The sequence below is a fragment of the Cetorhinus maximus genome, chromosome 20 (genome assembly GCF_964194155.1).
Source record: "Cetorhinus maximus chromosome 20, sCetMax3.hap1.1, whole genome shotgun sequence".
Lineage (NCBI taxonomy): Eukaryota > Metazoa > Chordata > Chondrichthyes > Lamniformes > Cetorhinidae > Cetorhinus > Cetorhinus maximus.
Genome location: NC_135898.1, coordinates 49,843,797 through 49,861,757, shown reverse-complemented (window position 1 = coordinate 49,861,757; position 17,961 = coordinate 49,843,797). Strand labels below are relative to the sequence as shown.

General features: G+C 37.5%; 2 protein-coding genes across 4 annotated transcripts in view; one reads left to right on the top strand and one right to left on the bottom strand.

Annotated features, from left to right (window-relative positions):
• Positions 1 to 17,961, top strand: part of slc18a2 (solute carrier family 18 member 2) — a 74,506-nt gene that overhangs the window by 45,355 nt on the left and 11,190 nt on the right. For 2 of the 3 annotated variants that reach the window (XM_078564657.1, XM_078564655.1), the window contains 2 exons: positions 1,898 to 2,031; positions 2,116 to 2,405. The exons of the other annotated variant lie outside the window; for it this stretch is intronic. In XM_078564657.1, coding sequence (XP_078420783.1) covers positions 1,898 to 2,031; positions 2,116 to 2,232 — 251 coding nt within the window. In that variant the 3' untranslated portion in view covers positions 2,233 to 2,405. Of the gene's footprint in view, positions 1 to 1,897; positions 2,032 to 2,115; positions 2,406 to 17,961 lie in introns of those variants that run through there. 3 annotated transcript variants of the gene reach the window in all.
• The window catches only part of pdzd8 (PDZ domain containing 8), a 205,203-nt gene continuing 194,589 nt past the window's right edge, over positions 7,348 to 17,961 (bottom strand). The window contains exon 5 of the mRNA XM_078564649.1: positions 7,348 to 9,953. Coding sequence (XP_078420775.1) covers positions 7,789 to 9,953 — 2,165 coding nt within the window. The 3' untranslated portion in view covers positions 7,348 to 7,788. The remainder of the gene's footprint in view (positions 9,954 to 17,961) is intronic.

The window sequence follows — 17,961 nt, the reverse complement described above, 5'->3', positions numbered from 1 at the left end:
AAGAGTGAGAGTCCTCTGTTTTAATTTGAGATTGATATGCTGATACATAAGTTTTATAGTGCACACAGGATGTAGTTTGAGTTAAACAATGCTGTTTCAATTCCTTTTCATTTTCAACCAATTTGTTAATTCAATTATCTTATATTCCGTTACACAGATATAATGAATATTTAGCAACTGTTAAGGAACAAAGATCTTATATATCTTAAAGCTTTTTGCATTTCATTCTTCATGGCTCAACCATGGCCCTGCTGTATTTGATTATGTTTGTGCCCATCAAGGTGACGTCTGTTAGCATTGGAGAAAGCAACACTTCCTATTTGGGGCAACAGTACTTCACACTTAGTCTTGTTAATGCTGAGTGAATTTACCCCGAGACAGATTTTAATTGTTCTTCTGGGGCAAAAAATAGTTGGCAGCTGGTCAGCCTCCCATTTTACATCCTGCTCAATTTCCCTTTGCACTGGCATGCCCATGGGCCCGTTGTAAAATTAGCAGCCAACTTATGGCCATTTCCTGCCCAGTGGAAATAGTAAATCAACTCCTTTATTTTGCCCCAAAGATTACCAACCCAATTTCAGACTAGCACACTGAATACACAAGTATAACATTTTTCTACTTCCTACACCAACTATCCTGTGACATGTCTGAACAAGATTGGCAATTTATTGGCAAGTTATGGCAAATCACCAATTGTCTAACAAGACTGCTACATGAATGTGATTTGGTTGTTATATAAAAGATTCAGGCTTGATTCCTGAAGTTTATTTCTTCGGGATAGCAACCAGATCTTACAATTGGTCTACTCCAACTAACGAGGAAAGTTCTGGGCAACTGCGGCTAATGTAGATAGAAAGATAGTGATATCACAAAAAATAATTAACTGCTCCTATTTACCAACAAAACTTAGCTTTGTATTTGACATCCATATATATGGAACATTTGAACTTTGAATCTTGGGTTAATAACAATAGAAGTACAATTAGCATTGTTTGAATCAGATATTTAACCATTACTATAGCAATGTTGTTGAATCATAGAAATTTACAGCACAAAAGACGACCACTTTTTTTTATGCGTTCAAGGGATGTGGGAGTCGCTGACTGGGCCAGCATTTATTGCCTATCCCTAATTGCCCTTGTTCAGAGGGCATTTAAGAGTCAGCCACATTGCTGTGGGTCTGGAGTCACATGTAGGCCAGACCAGGCCATCTGCCATGGTGGGATCTGAACCCAGGTCCCCAGAGCATTACCCTGGGTCTCTGGATTACCAGTCCAGTGAAAATACCACTATGCCACCACCTCCCCTTGGCCCATCATGTACGTGTCAACAAATGCTTTGCACAAACTGATTAGACGGATTCATTTGGCAGCACAATCATGTCAGTATGAAAAGATGTGTGATGTAGCCATATCATACCAATGCTAACTAATTTGTCTTTTTGACAATACATCAATTAAACTCATTAGAACTTGCAGTAGCAAATCTGCTCTGGCTAAATATGTTTTATACAAGAACAAGGTATGACTCCATAATATCTCAATGGTGCTCTTGACATATGATAAATTTATTTTTACAATGCATCTTTGTTTTATTATTTGTTTGGGTGTTCAAATTAGAGGCAACAGATCCCTTATGTTATCTCAGACAACTAATAGTCAGTGTGATAATTATTACTATTCTCATGGTGATACCACTAAACTAATTGGCATACGCATTTCTCAGTGCCCGTCAGTCACAGAATTTTAAACCAACACCTAAGCTTACTGAACACTGGTAAGGAAGTTGCTTGGGTTACATTTTCAAGGAACTCATCAGGCTCCAAATAAACTATTTATTTCCAAATGTATTGTTGCTAACATGCTGTGTTTTCTCTAATTTATGATGACCTTTACAGGGCCTTCTAGTGGTGGAGCTATTGCTAAAACAATAGGATTCCCTTGGTTAATGACAATGATTGGTATCATTGACATACTATATGCTCCACTGTGCTTTTTCCTTCGAAGCCCTCCTGCGAAGGAAGAAAAGATGGTAAGAAACAGCAAACAATTTAGTAATGGTTACTTCAGATTGCTAAAATCCTGCACACAGTAACACAAATTTATTTTATTTTAGGCTATTTTGATGAATCAAAATTGCCCTGTTAAAACCAAAATGTACACAACTCAGGACCACTTTCAGAATGCCCCTGTGGTTGATGATAATGAGGAAGAGTCTGAGAGTGATGAATGATTGGAGCCATATTCTTTACAGCATATATTTTAATGTACAATATAGAGTGTTTCTGTGAATTGTCCTATAAAATTATGTCCTAAATGTAGTGACATTTAATCTTAGTTTAATCGTTTGGCCATTAAAACATACCAAAGCTGTAACCTTGTTTACCCATATTACAACTAATTAGAATCACAATGGGGATGGTGGGTGGTGGGGGGGGGGGGGAGACATAATGTTGGTTAAATTGATTGCCAGCAGCCTTATCACATCAATGGGGATATTTATTCCACTTTTTCTTTTTACCCAACGAATAGTTTCTGAAGCATTTAATTTTATGTATTTTGCAGTATATTTTGTACTCATGCATTTATTTGTGAAAACAAGCTAATATATACAGTTATTCAAATATGAAAAGTTCATTGTTGTAAGCAGTTTGTTTCTTAAAGAGAAAGATTTTAATTTCTCATGCCCTGATATTAGATGCCTAAAGACCAATCAAAGCCTATGAATCAGATTTGTGGATTGGGACAGTTCATTTCATATCAAAATATGGGATAACTTAATAGCTGCAGAATACTTGCAACATGCTTATTTATTGAACATTCATCGTAAAGTTCACGAGTCAAGCAACAAAAGTTTGTAAGAAAACTTAATTATTGCTGAGAAAGGAGAGATGCTGTCAAAACCTTTCATCTTGCACTCATCAGGGCAGATTTGCAAGAATACCAATTGTAAAGGGAACAACAATATATATTGCATGAGAAGATAGTGCTGATTGGTTGGCAAGTGAACTCTGATTGGTAGAAGTGTTGCCATGGAGAATGGTGCATTCTACATGGCAACGCCTCTACCAATCTGAGTCCACCTGCCAACCAATGAGAACTCTCTTAACAATATCTCATAACATCTCCCTTCTTCTATGAAAGGCATCAGGTTCTGTGTGCTGATAAAGTTGTGCATAAATAATTAAGCAGTAAGTGGTGATATAAAGGATATTTAGAGAGCACTAAAAAGTGAAAATCGTTAACTAGTTTGAAATCAATCCTCAAAACATTTTCTAAAAACTATACATGTATATATTGTGGCCAATCAATTTTCTGTTCTGTAACTCAAAATATTTATGTGCCTTCATTAAGTTTAACATATATTTACATGGATTAGATATGTTGACACATCTTTACTGCTTTAATGCTCTATACTGACATTGTCTGGTGGCAATTAAGCTCACAACAAAGTCTGTCATACATGCAAGTCCTATGATGTACATTCAGAGTCCATACTTTGAATTATCCTGGATGACTTGCTTCTGTCAACACAGTTCATGAATACTTAAAGTAGGCTTTTATAAATGGCTCTTATTGCACAGTGATGAAACATCAATTTTATGGTAAAGACAACATATCCTGTTCATGCAAATATAATCACTGTTCACAGACAGATTGGACAGTTGGCCGCTTTGTGCACTGTAACAGATGGGAAAATATAAATAAAGATGTACAGAATATATTCTGTTGATCAATAAGTGGGCTCTTAATCTGTAATCAGATGTGTGTGTGTGTTTGTGTGTATGTGGGTGTGTGCGCCTTCACTTACTGGACAAACACCTATAATAAAAGTATTCTGAATAAAATGGCGTTGGCTTATTAATTTAGCTGTTATTTGGATTTATGTAAATACTTCAAATGCTACTTTGAAATGGTCATTTGAAAATTATACTTATTTTGTGTATTCTTAAATATCTGATTATGTTTAATAAGTTTCTAAAACATTAGCAAAGAAACTAGAATGGTAGGAATTGTCTTCCTCTATTAGATTATGGATGTGGCTGCTATATGGTAAAGTAACAGACTGGAAAAGATCAGTTGGCCTCATCAAGCTTGCCCCACACAGTCGTGTTGTAGTTAAGCATCACAATATTCCCACCCATCAGCAGTTATGTGATCTCCTGGTAGATGCAAAAGAGCTGAAAAAATTAGGGAAAAATGAATTCTTTGAACCCGAAAGCAACCAAAACAAATTCCCCAGGAGGGTTCAGTAACCACGAGGTACATCACCCAACATACCTTTAGCGCAGAGTGCTAAAACCTTGAACAGCAACTTGTCCAGCTCTCTTTTAAAGCATTTATGCCCTTGTGTAGGATATGTTACAATATAACATTGCTTACCTAGGGTTTGAAATAAATCCATAAGATGGTAGCTGATGCTATTACATTCATATAAAACTCCTGTCCACTCTTCCTGCAGAGCCATTAATCTATTTAGTTTAAATGGCTTAAAGTTTCACTAAAATTGAGAAAGTTAAAACAAATGCATTAAATGTTTGCTTGCTACTAACCCAGGATTTAATTTCAAGATCTTGGTGTCTTCACAAAAGCACTGAAACCTGCAAAGTCACTGGTCAATGTAGTGCTATCTGATCTTAGGGTGAGTGCAGGTAATATAATTGATATCATTTTCTCTATGAAAGTTAACAATTGACTTTCCATTGAGCAGATCATGTTATAGAATCACTAGCTGGATGAGAGACCACAAAGCTGTTGCTACCTATCAAGTTGCAACACAATAAGTCACCAAGTTCTAAAATAGAGATTTTTTGAGAAGGTATATGGGCAGCATGCAGAAAAAGTGAGGTGTCATTTTTTAAGCTGAGATACTCAGAAATTGGCCAATTTTCCCTCAACATGAAAACTTTTGTATTGGGATTGGGCATTCAATATAATTTTTAACTTATTGTGGTGAATAGTGAATGATGCCTTATTGTAATCAGTCAAAATGTTTTGGCTCATTATTTTTTGATTATTGAATAGAGAAACCAAAGCTCTCACATAGCCAAGTAGATTTTGAAGAAAATTGGTCAAATATTGAATTTTCATGAGCATATGGTGCATTATGTGAATGAATATCCAAGGAAAATTAGGGACATTTCTCTTTGAAATGACCAATTCTGCCATGAACAAATGGCTTAGGCAAAACATAAATCAGAACTGAAAACTAACAGTATTTTGCTATATATATTCTTTAACCTCATCCTTCAGCAATATTCATCTTTTGAAGGGCATATACCTATTAAAAATTGTATTTATAGACAAATTGATCTTTTTTCTAATGAATTGGTTTTGTTTATGTAGGAATAGTCCTATGAAATTTCTTCCTACGCAAAATTCATGATTTCATACTCATTATCATTCTGGATCATAGAGTGAAAATAATTTAGGTTAGTATTTGTGCAACTGTTAACAAATTTGTTCAAATGTTGATACCTTGGGGACAGGTTGATTCAGTGGGTTAGATGCACTGGTTCTTCGCATGAAACATCCGCGTTCAGATTCAGCTCTGACTGATGGGATGAACATTTCCTCTAGCTCCTGTGAAATAAATCTGGGTGGTCCCAAGCTTGTTCACAAAACTGCTCCTAATTTGTCAGTTTTACTCGGAGGTCACAGATGGCCAGTGTAGAAATCAGAAAAGTTTCACACTGGAGTACTTACTCTCTTACGGTTGGACTGAGCAGAGCAGTAAGAGGAGCAGGGGCTTTACTTTACATTTAACTGTGGAATATATTATAAAGATGCCCAAAATGAAAAGTGTTCTGTTCCTCAGTATCAATATGTCTCACCTGGAAGAATACACAAAAATATTTCACATAGATTTAAGAGGAGATTTACTAGAATGGTATCATTCAAATGAGGGACTTCAATATGTGGAGAAACTAGGGAAGCTGGTATTGTTCTCCACAGAGTAGAGAAGATTAAAGGAAGATCTGATAGGATTAATATGGAGAGTTTTCTACTGATGGGTGGCTTGATAACCAGTGGTTCAAGAAGGCGGCTCACCACCTCCTCAAGGGCAATTAGGGATGGGCAATAAACACTGGTCTAGCCAGCGATGCCCACATCCCATGAATGAATAGGTAAAAAGATTTAAGGTAATTGGCAAAAGAACCACAGTTATTTACACAGGGAGTTATGATTTAGAATACACTGTCCGAAAGGATGCAGGAAGCAGAGTCAATGGTAACTTTCAAAATGGAATTGGATATATACTTGTCTTTTCAAGAATTACAGGGTTATGGGCAAAAGATCAGTGTGGTGGGACTAATTGGATAGTTTTTCAAAGACCCAGCACAGGCATGATCGAGTTGAATGGCTTCCCTTCTGTGCTGTAAAAGTTAACGATTCTATGAATTGTTCAAAGTTAGCATTTAAAGTTGAGGTAAAATACAAATTACATACATACTTCTTAAATTTCTCAACAATAAGCTAACCATGATTATCTCCAACTGGTATGTTTCTTAAACTTCCCTATCAACCAGTTAATTTGCCCTACTGTCCAGGCCAACAGATGAAACGGTCCATTTGTGTGAACATGAGCAATGCCAGGGTCATGCTTTTCTTTAATTAAGTTAATGTGAAGAACTCATGAATGCAGTAGGACCTACCTCTTACAGACCTTTCCATGACTGGAAGAATTTCCTTCAGAAGCCCAGTTGCAAATGTATTTACACTGAAATGTTTGATTTTGGGCTTTAGTAGAGAGTCCAATGCATCAGCATTATGGGGCCTTCTGATGTTACTTTGGGTTAAGCTTGTGTACAAATAGAAAATGAACTATATTTTTAAAAGATCTATATAAAAAATTAAATAAGGTTACAAAAACCAACAATTTTGCAATATATTTATTGGGCAGTGCTAACGTCCTAGACACCCAACTCTTCATCCTGCTGGGGTGGAGATGGGGAACACTAAGGTCCAATTATTAAACAAAATCAAACTGAAAACCTCTCAAATTAATTAGCATTACTTTCTCAGCTTTCATTAACAACTTTTAATTTTCCTACATGTGCAAAAATTACTGGTTGGTAAGTCAGTTTGAATTATGTCACATTCTACCAAAATTAAATACCTGCAGGTTTGCTTAGTAAACCTAGTTGAATGTTTTACAATGCAATACATACTTTAGTATGAATTGAATAGACATCTCTTTGTAATACACATTACTGTTTCAATAAAGGTGAGAAAGTGTCAGTGCATTAGTTTGCACTCTTGCACAAGTATTTCAGAGGTTCAGAGTAGTCATCCCTTATATTACAAATATTCATAAAGAAACAACGTATATAGTAGCAAACACAGCTTTGCTAAAATACCTTTAATAGACACAAAAGCTCACCACACAGTTTGCTATATTGATACACGTTTGGCAAAGAAACGTCTACGCAAACCAAAAAAAGGTGAACTTAAAGAATTACAGGTTTATGACATAATTCAAATTCTGAAACCTGGTCCCAAAAGAGACTTTAAATCCACCTTCCCAACATATTGTGGACACATCTGCAGAGTACCATGACAACAAGAATTAATTTAAATATATCTCACTAATATTCTAACAAAAAATCTTCTGTGGGGAGGGCAAATCCTAGACTGAACTGGCTGTGTTGTTTGTTGACACCATAGTCACATTAAAAGTCAAATTCACAAGACAGAATAACAATTGCATTATTGCACAGAAGCAGAAAAAAAAATCAACAGATTAGTGAATTTGGTTTACTACATTCATTGGGAAATTGAATTGAAGTCATGAAAGGGATTCAGCATCATCAACAGTTTGCTCATTTGATACATCAGTAAATGGCTGCACATCTGTCTGACCGGCAATGTCAATGTCATCTGTTGTTATGGATAAGATGTCATCTGAAAGCTTTGTGACCTTTCTTGCTTGCTGTTCTGAAGATGCACTCTCGCTTAATTCTAAATCCTCATACCCTGCTTTATAATGGATTGTGAGCAGTGTAAGGGCTTGCAATCGTTCACCTGACTTTGAAAGGGCAGCAGACAGCAGCAACTTCTTTCTAGGATCTGCGCTCTCCTTCTCTTCTTTTATCAAAGCATAATTGTGTTCTAGTTCCTGGTCTATTTCATTTTGTAGCTTGTCCAACATCAACTCGAGTTTTTGATAGCGTTCATCTGTTGGTAATCCTCGATACAGATCTCGACCAATCTCTTTGACGGCAATAAATACACTATCGTCAAGACCGCCTTCTTTCTTCACTGGTAACTTGGTTCCTGTGGAAGAAGCCAGCCGTTTGGAAGGACTACTGGCACTGTAAGTCTCTGTGTCACTGCTTTCATTGTCTGAGGTGTTTGGAGTGTGCTTTGGTGATGGCTCAACCAAATCAACTCCAGGATCAGCAAGACGAGCTCTGGGTCCTGGCCTTAGGTTCAGCAAGCGTGAACTAGTATTGATGATATGTCGCGTTAATCCAGTAGACCGGTTGAAGGATGACTTTGCTTCCAAGTCAACTCTTCTTTCCGCAGCAACAGAAAAGGGTGTTTCTGCTGCTAGACATTTATCCTGGCACTTTTTATGGCAAACATACGCACAGATCATGCACTGAGAAGCTGCTTTGGTCCAGACCTTCTTTTTACAGTAATCACACCAGGTTGGATTCTGAAACTGAGTATCTTGGAAATTATGCTTATTGTCTGTGCACAACGTATGAAGATCCTCCTTACTGAGAGCAGGAATGTCCTCTGGTGAAGTATCTTCCTTTTCTTTCTCCTTTTCCACTTGAACACTAGAGTTTTCTGAATCACCCTCTTTTAGATATGTAAAATTTAGTGTAATGTCACCATAGCACAGTTTCTCATTAAATCCCTTATGAGTGCTTAGATTTCGAAGTGCAGTCCTACTGACAACAGCTTTTGGTTCAGGAGCACTTAGCCTGAAAGTTGCCTGGTACTCCAGTGATGCTGTAGAAAGACATTCCATTGCAATCTCTTCAAGTTTTATACTTGCATGGCCTAAACAAATAAGTCCACCCGGTTTAAAAGGTTCTTTACACCAGATTGCAACGTTGACATACTTATGGTGGTTTTCAACCTCAAATACACATGTTGCCTTGTTCCATTTCCCAAATCTCTTGCGGTAGAGAATCTCAGGTGATTCCCAGATTTGATTATCTTCTGTTCCTTCACGCACATTGCAGGTAACTTCTGGAACTTTTTCCTTAGAATCTTGTTTACTTGCTGCTGACTTGGACAGTGCTGGATCTTCATTTGGATCTATGTTTTTGCCTACATTCTTTTCCATATTTTTCTCTGTACTATTGGTGGAAGGTGGTGGTTTGTCAAGATTTTCTGTGGCAACATCTCCGGACTCAAGCTGATACTGGGTTTCAGAGGGAGCCAAAGTAAGCTTAATCTGGGGTCTTGGGGGCACAGGAGGTTTATTTGTTGATCCCAATGTTGGCTTACTTGGCTGTTGTAGTGCATCTGGGATATCTGAACACTTTGGTTGAGCAGATTTAACCGTGTCTTTTTGCTGTGATTTCAGAGGAATCTGATAATTCCCCAAATTTAATTTGCGATTCAGAATTGGAGATATAGATCCTAGGGGCTTTGTGGCAAGTGTAGCTACTGAGCGCTTTGGACTTTGATTAGTTGGTGCGAAATCCTCCCTTAATATTGTGGGTGACAGTTTGCTTTCAGGGCACATCAGTTCCTCGAATTCAGAATCTAAGTCTTTCCCATCGGCACTGTCTAAAACACTATCATCATCGAATGCTTGTTGACCAAACTGTGGACCAAAGCCTGTGTCCTCAAGTTGGCCAAAGTTATCTTGGAGGGAGCTGCATTGTTGATTCTGATGTCCACCTACAGGCCTCTCATAGTAAACCTGTACTTTGTCACCAGCTTGTTTTATAAGCTTCAAAACATGGACAGAGGATGTCACCTTGACGCCTGTTGACAAATCAAAGCAAATCTGCATTAGAAAAACAGTGTTCAAAAACATACACAGCATTGGTAAATGTTATTTTGATACAGTTAAAAAAATTCACTAAATTCTTCGAATTTTCAAGCAAAAGGGAGAAGATACTCTGCTATTTTAATTGTATTTGGAGATCAGACATATAATTACACAACACACACATTAGGGAATGAAGACAGCAGTCTCCTATTATTTGTAACAAAATTTGAAGTCCTTTTGAGTGCTTTCTACATGTTACCCAAAGTTAGGACTCTATCCATTCTGCATAACAAATACATAATGGAAAGTAGAAGTACCACCCATTGTTCATTACTTGTAGTTGCTTTAAAAACAAATCATGAGGATCTACAAAATTACATGGAAATACTATTTAATTTTACTTTCAACTATAAATTCTCAAAATCTTTTTTCTCCCAACTAATCCGAGGAGTTTTTTTTAACCTCCTATTAATGTTAAGACATAAGCACTGTACTAGTATAGAAAAAAATGTTTTGAGTATATGCACACAAAAACCTTCAATCCCTAACTTTACTCATCCAACACATTTTAACCAGAGAAAATAATTCTTAAAAAAGGAATAAAATGCACTTGACATAGATAAAGAGCCAGCCAGTGAGGGAAATGACACCTCAGGAGAAAACTCTGAGTTTTCTATTGAACTAGCAAAGGGATGGGGAAATGGGAGGAAGAGATGATGGGTGGGTGGGGGGAGGGGAAGAAAGAGATGATGGGCAGGCATAAAGTAACTGTGAGATAAGTCGTAGGCATGATGTGCATACCGTGAGATATGTTGAAGCCATGCCCTTGCCTGTTTGTTTAAGACAATAAAGCTGAAATACCATCACCAATACCCTGCTCAGAGGCACACCTATCCAAATTACATTAAATGCAGTACAATTTCTGAAAACCTAGTGCACAATGGAAATGGAAACAGTTCTTTCACATCTCACCCATCTGTAAATGTAAATGCTCAAAACGCTCCATAATCTAAACTTGTATACAAGAATAAAAATATACATTTTTTAAAAATTCGTATGTATGCATTTTCCATTCATCACAGTGCAGATATTAAACAGTATAATCATTTGCAATGCATAGAATAAGTTTTCAGGAAAACAAATGTCCAAAACCACAATATCATAAACTGTGACCCTATCTTTCTGCTCAGGTGTGCCTAAAAGATCTCTGCACTATTTGAAGAAGAGTAGGTAAGTTCCCCCAGAACTCTGATCAACTTCTGTCCCTTGACAAAACCACCGAAACAGATTATCTGTTTCATCTGTTCGATGTGCGCAGATTGGCAATGATTATTTTCATCTACTGAGGTATCCTAAGATCACAAAATACATTATATAAATGCAAGTTCTTTATTTCTTTCTTTGCACTAACATAACCAAGTTATATCCAACTTGGTAATAATTAACCTTTGAAAGAGCTTACTTATTAGTACGACATTGCAGTCCTAAAAGGAAGCCATGCATGCAGTTTAGCAGAGAAATAATACTATCTGTATTATCTAATATAACGTTCTCCTACCCTTATTGATTTCCAGTCTAGTTTCATTGTGACCAGATTGCAATATGCTCAAGTTGCTGGATATACTGGAATGTCAATCACTTACTATTACAGTATATCAGCAAGTAGGAACAATAACCTTAAGTTGCAGTTTCAATCAATTTAACCAGAAGGTCTGAACTTGAATCCTCTTTTCCTTGTTACGTTACAGGAAATTGAATGTGATGTCAAATTATATAGATAATACAGGCTAGGCTTGTATCCGCTGGAATTTATAAGAGTAAGAGGCAACTTGATTGAAATATATAAGACCCTGAGGGGTCTTGACAGGGTGGATGTAGAAAGGATGATTTCTCTTGTGGGAGAATCTAGAACTAGGGGTCACTGTTTAAAAATAAGGGGTTGCCCTTTTAAGACAGAGATGAGGATTTTTCTCTCTGAGGATCATGAGTCTTTGGAAATCTCTCTTTCAAAAGGCGGTGGAAGCAGAATCTTTGACTATTTTTAAGGCAGCGCCAGATAGATTCTTGACAAGCAAGGGGGTGAAAGGTTATTGGGGGTAGGCAGGAACGTGGAGTTGAGGTTACATTCAGATCACCCATGATCTTATTGAATGGCGAAGCAGGCTTGAGGGTCGAGTGACCTACTCCTGCTCCTAATTCTTATGTATGTATGTATAAAAGCGTCTCCCATGCTTCTTAATTTCAGTTGGATTAGCTTTAGATGGGCCTATTTCAATCAAGTGCTGTACTGGAATACAAATTTCAGGTAAGGGCTGTAACACTGTTCAGGATTCACATTATTCTTTTTATTGATTTATAAATATATGCCCATTCTGTCAAATGTTTTTGGCAAATCTATGTAAACTATCCACCAATTTGCCTAGATTGTTGTTTTGTTCCTTCATCATGTTTTGCAAAACAGAAATATTTTCATTCCAACCCCGGGTACATGCATTAAATCATTTTTCGTGTGGGTTTAAGCACAGCACAATGGTAATATTCTGCAAAACTTTTCTAAAACAAATGAAGTAGAGCACATCCTATCATAGCTAGAATCCAATAATTGATGGGAGCTAAAACTGAACAACAATCAATAAAAATTACTTCAGGAAATTGTCCATTCAAAGACTAGAAAAATCAAAGCATAGTGATTTATTACAAGTGCACATATAAATGTAACTAAGAGGAGCATGCAGGAAGATCCAAATAAAATAGGAGCAAAAAGGTGAGCAAAACAATTGGTGAGAACTCCACCTGAAACTAAAAGAAGAAAGCCAGTGTGGTCACCAACTGCTGTGAGGATCAGTGAAGAGCTATCAACCTCAGGAAGTTACACCTTCTGGCTTTAAAAGAGATGCATATTTGAATTATAGCAGCATATACAACGTGCATTACATAGTCTATAACTGTCTGTCATTATAAGAAAGCATATCTTCCAGCCTAAGCCAAGCTACAGGAGTCTCACTAGTATTGCATTATAATGTTTGATGTACTTTTGAGGCCTTCATTCCACATGTCCTCTTAAAAAAGTGATGCAGTTTACTATAATTTAGAGATTTTAACCAAAATAATGAATTTACAGCATGGAGTTTGTCTTACACATAAGTCATTATACATTGTATTTAACAGATATACAATCTCCACTTGCTGAATGGTTACTTACTTTGGTCTAACACACGAGAGAGGAATATGGAACAATTACATTATCCAGACTCTTGGTATTCATTTTGGTCACACAATTTATTCATGTCTAGTCACAAGCAGTGAAATAATCTATCAAAGTGTTTTATATGTACTATCAATTTTCATGCAATAAAATTACAAACGTGATAAAAAGAATGGAAAATACAGGTGGTATTAGGAATACCTTGGTTTTCTATTAAATAAGCTGATGGATCTTTCCACTTTTTCTATTTCTAACTATTCTGTACATGTTGCAGTTAATTTTACCTTCGAAGTGCATGATTTATATCTTCTGATGCCAAAGATTTCTTGAAAACTACCACAATTTCTTTTAAGAATGCACAGTATTGCTGTTTAAGAAGGATTTGCTACGTACTGTGTGATATGGATTAGTAATTGGTTGGGAGGTAGGAGACAGCATGCAGAGATAAGGAGTTCATTCTCTGATTGGTGGGATGTGACAACTGTTAATTCCCAGGGTTCTGTGCTGGGGATTCAGCTTTTTAGCATTTTATATATATAAAATAATCTGGATGAAGGTATGGAGAGTTGTATGTTCAAGTTTGCAGATGACACTGAATTAAGAAGCACAGCAAGACATGTGGATGAAGTTAAAAGTTACAAAAAAAGGACACAGATTAATGAGTGGGTAAAACTATGGCAGATAGAATTCAATGTAGGGAAGCACGAGGTCACCCACTTTGGATCTGAGAACGTCAAATAGGAATATTCCATAATTGGTGACAGACTAGGAGCTGGGGAAGAGCAAAGGAATTTAGGTGTCCAGGTACAAAAATCACTAAATGCTAGTACACCGGTACAAAAATTAAACAAAATGTTTGATGCAATGTTGGTTTTTATCTTACGAGTACCTGAATTTTTTAAAATTCATTTATGGGATGTGGGCATCCCTGGCTAGGCCAGGATTTATTGCCAATCACTAATAGCCCTTAAAAAGGTGGTGGTGAGCTGCCTTCTTGAACCACTGCAGTCCATGTGGGTGTAGGTACACCCACAGTGCTGTTAGGGAGAGAGTTTCAGGATTTTGACCCATTGATAGTTAAGGAACGGCGATATATTTCCAAGCAGGCTGGTGAGTGGCTCGGAAGGGAACTTTCAGGTTGTGGTGTTCCCGTGTGTCTGCTGCCCTTTTACTTCAAGATGATAGCAGTCGTGGGTTTGGAAGGTGCTACCTGAGAGCCTTGTTGAGTTCCTGCAATACATCTTTAGATGGTACAGTGGTGGAGGGAGTGAATGTTTGTGGATGTGGTGACAATCAAGCAGGTTGCTCTGTCCTGGATGGTGTCAAGCTTCTTGAGTGTTTTTGGAGGTGCACTCATCCAAGCAAGCGGAGGGTATTCCATCACACTCCTGACAGATGCCTTGTAGATGGTTGACAGGCTTTGGGGAATCATGGGGTGAGTTACTTGCCACAGGGTTCCTAGCCTCTGACCTGTTCTTGTATCCACAGTATTTAGATGGCTAGTCCAGTTCAGGATGCTGATGATGATGGTAATGCCATTGAATGTCAAGGGACAATAGTTAGATTCTCTCCTGTTGGGGATGGTCATTGCCTGGCACTTGTGTGGCGCAAATGTTACTTGCCACTTGTCAACCCAAACTGGATATTGTCCAAGTCTTGCTACATTTGGACATGGACTATTTCAGTATTTGAGGAGTTGTGAGTGTTGCTGAACATTGTGCAATCATCAGCGATATCCCCACTTCTGACCTTATGAGGGAAAGAAGGTCATTGATGAAGCAGCTGAAAATGGCTGGGCCTAGGACACTACGCTGAGGAACTCCTGCAGTGACAGTCCTGGAACCGAGATGATTGACCTCCAACAAGCACAACCATCTTTCCTTGGTGCAGGTATGACTCCAACCAGTGGAGAGTTTTCCCCCTGATTCCCAGTGACTCTAATTTTGTTAGTGTTTCTTGATGCCACACTCAGCCAAATGCTGCCTTATGTCAAGGGCAGTCATTCTCATCTCATAGGTGAGGTGAGAGTCAAAGGTGAGGAAGGGGCACTTCAATTATTCAGAGCTTTGGTCAAGTTCATTTTGGTTCTACTCTTGGTTTAGAACAGCAAACCTCAGGGACAACACATTAGCCTTGAAGGGGTAGAGTGAAGATTCACCAGAATACCAGGGCTTAAAAGATTAAATCATGAGGAGTGGAGTCGCATAAGCTTGGTTTGTATTCAATCAAGGTATTTAAAATTATTAAGGGATTCTATTGGATTGATACAGAGAGACTATACTTTTTGGTGGGGCACTCAGAATAAGAAGGAATAATCTTAAAATTACAGGTAGGCCATTTCAGAAGCACTTCTTCAAACAAATAATATTGGAAATCTGGAACTTACTCTCCCAAAAGGCAATGGACGCTGGGTCAATTGACTATTTTAAGAATGAGATTGATCGAGTTTTTGTCAGTTAAGGGTATCAAGGAATATGAAACAAAGATGCTTAAATGGGGTTGAAGTAAACATCAGGCCTGATCGAATTGAATGGCAGGTCTGGTTTGAGGGCGTCAATGGCCAGTTCCTGCGTTTTTTGGGCTTTCTCACAATGATGAACTAAAATCTGCTCTTTTATGCATGTCATGAATGGGACAATGTTCCACAGGACTAACAATCATCGCTCGTTTCTGATATAAGAGACCATGTGACATGTTCAACGAGTTTGTCTGTCTGATGTGAAAGGCAGTAAATAGCATCTATCAAATTGTTTAACGTTAAGGCTAAAATTAGTCCATTTATTTAAATAAGGCACTACAGCAGCTATGAGGTACAGTGGGAATGTAATACTGTAGAACAATGCTTGGCATGCACAATGTGTAAACTGTTTCATAAAAACAGGTCTGAAAATTGAAAAGTGCTGCAAAGAATTATGACTAAACCTCTGGTCGATTATGTGGAAGGTGATTTACATGATGCCCCTCTTAGACATTTCATGGGACAAAGGCAATGAAAAGCATGAAAATAATAACCACAGATGGACTATAAATGATACTGAATGCCCTTTCTTTAAAGGTAAAGGCAAGACCTCAAAATCCATTTGCTTTGACAGCTGTTGGCTATTGAAATCGTATCTTGTTTGCTTCTTACATACTTGTCAATGCTTTTAAACAATTGGAACTACTCATAGAACAACGGTTTTGGTGGTTCAGCCATTTACGATATGCTACATTTATCTGTAAGCTTTTAACACTTGCCATCAATTGGAACTATTCCTGTGCCTGATGGACATACACATGAGAGTCTTGCATATAGGGCACCTGTAGTACTTCAAATAAGCAGTAATTTAATTAGTACCTCGAATCCTAGCTCATTTACAAATCAAATTATGTGCCCAACTTCTCAGACAGCTGGGGTCCTGCTTGGTCAAAGTTTAGTCAAATGTTTGGACAAAAGGGGGTTCAGTTTCCATTTTAACTTTAGTTGCTGCAGAATTGCACAAAAACCTGTCCCTATTTAATACTGAATGAAAATTGTTTCCATCACACTTGCTATATGATGCCTTAAAAATGCAGCTCACTAACATTATTCCTTTCAAAAATCAAACCATTACAAGAATAGAGATTATGTAGAACAAGCTTTTTTTTGGCTCATAATGGATAATCAATGAAACTGGCTTGCAGGGAGCAGGATTAAAATACAGTTCAATTGTTTAGAATGCTGAAGTACCCTGGGTTAATCATTTTGCCTACAGAGGTTAATTCAGCTCCCTTGCTCAACTGGTCCTCATGTTTAAACTTAAAGCTTATAGTGGTTAAGTGTCATTTAATTGATTTTAACCTGATAAAGTTCACATGATAATTACAATGGATCTAATTACTGAACAAGTAACAGAGTCAAATCATTAGCATAAAAGCAGAGAAACAATTTAATCCATTGTTATAAGTTTAGTGTTTTCAATCTTTTGAAGCCATGTTTTAATTTAAATCTGCATTAGTTTATAATGTAAGGCACACTGAATTGAACAGAGGTGCAAGCTAAAGAAGCCTACTTCTACACAATTTTCAAACTTGATTTTTTTCAAGGAATTTTGTTCTCAGGTTTTCAGGCTAGAATTGTGTAGTCAAATACTAAAATTACCTTGGTTTCTCACACCCAGCTCTCATCTTTGAATATATTGTTTTTGTGTTGTGAATGTTTAGTGCATCACAGTATAATCCGATCGGGTACCTGACCAGGAATTAGATTTATTGTAATTATCATGTGAACTTTATCAGGTTAAAATCAATGAAATGTCACTTACTGCTGTAAACCTTCAAGCTCAAACAACAAGGATCAGTCGTGTAAGGGAGATTAATTAATCAGGAATAAACAATGGCCCAGCATGTAAGTTTCCATTTGTGCTGTGATATCAACTGCGATGACTGAGAAGATCCCAAATTCAAAACCTGATCAGTACTGAAATCATACTGAGAAAAAGGTGGGTGTACAACAATTGGTTTCTGTGCTTCCCTCAAACTTGGGAGAGGGAAAGGAAACAAACAGCCAGGACTCTGATTCCTGAATCATGATGATGACGAGGGCACTGACAGTATTCTTCCAGTGTCATTGAGTGACTGGGATGAGCTGAGGGGTTGAGTGTTGGCAAATAATTCCACCAGTTTTTTTTGAGAGGGGCAAGAAAGAGAGCATCAAATCTTAACCTGATCTTGAACTCTGCACATGTATACTTTCCAACGGAAGGCAACAGATTGCGGGTAGAAGTGGGAACCATTGCTCATTTTTTTCCTCACACCCTAGTCCAGTGCAAGTCTTC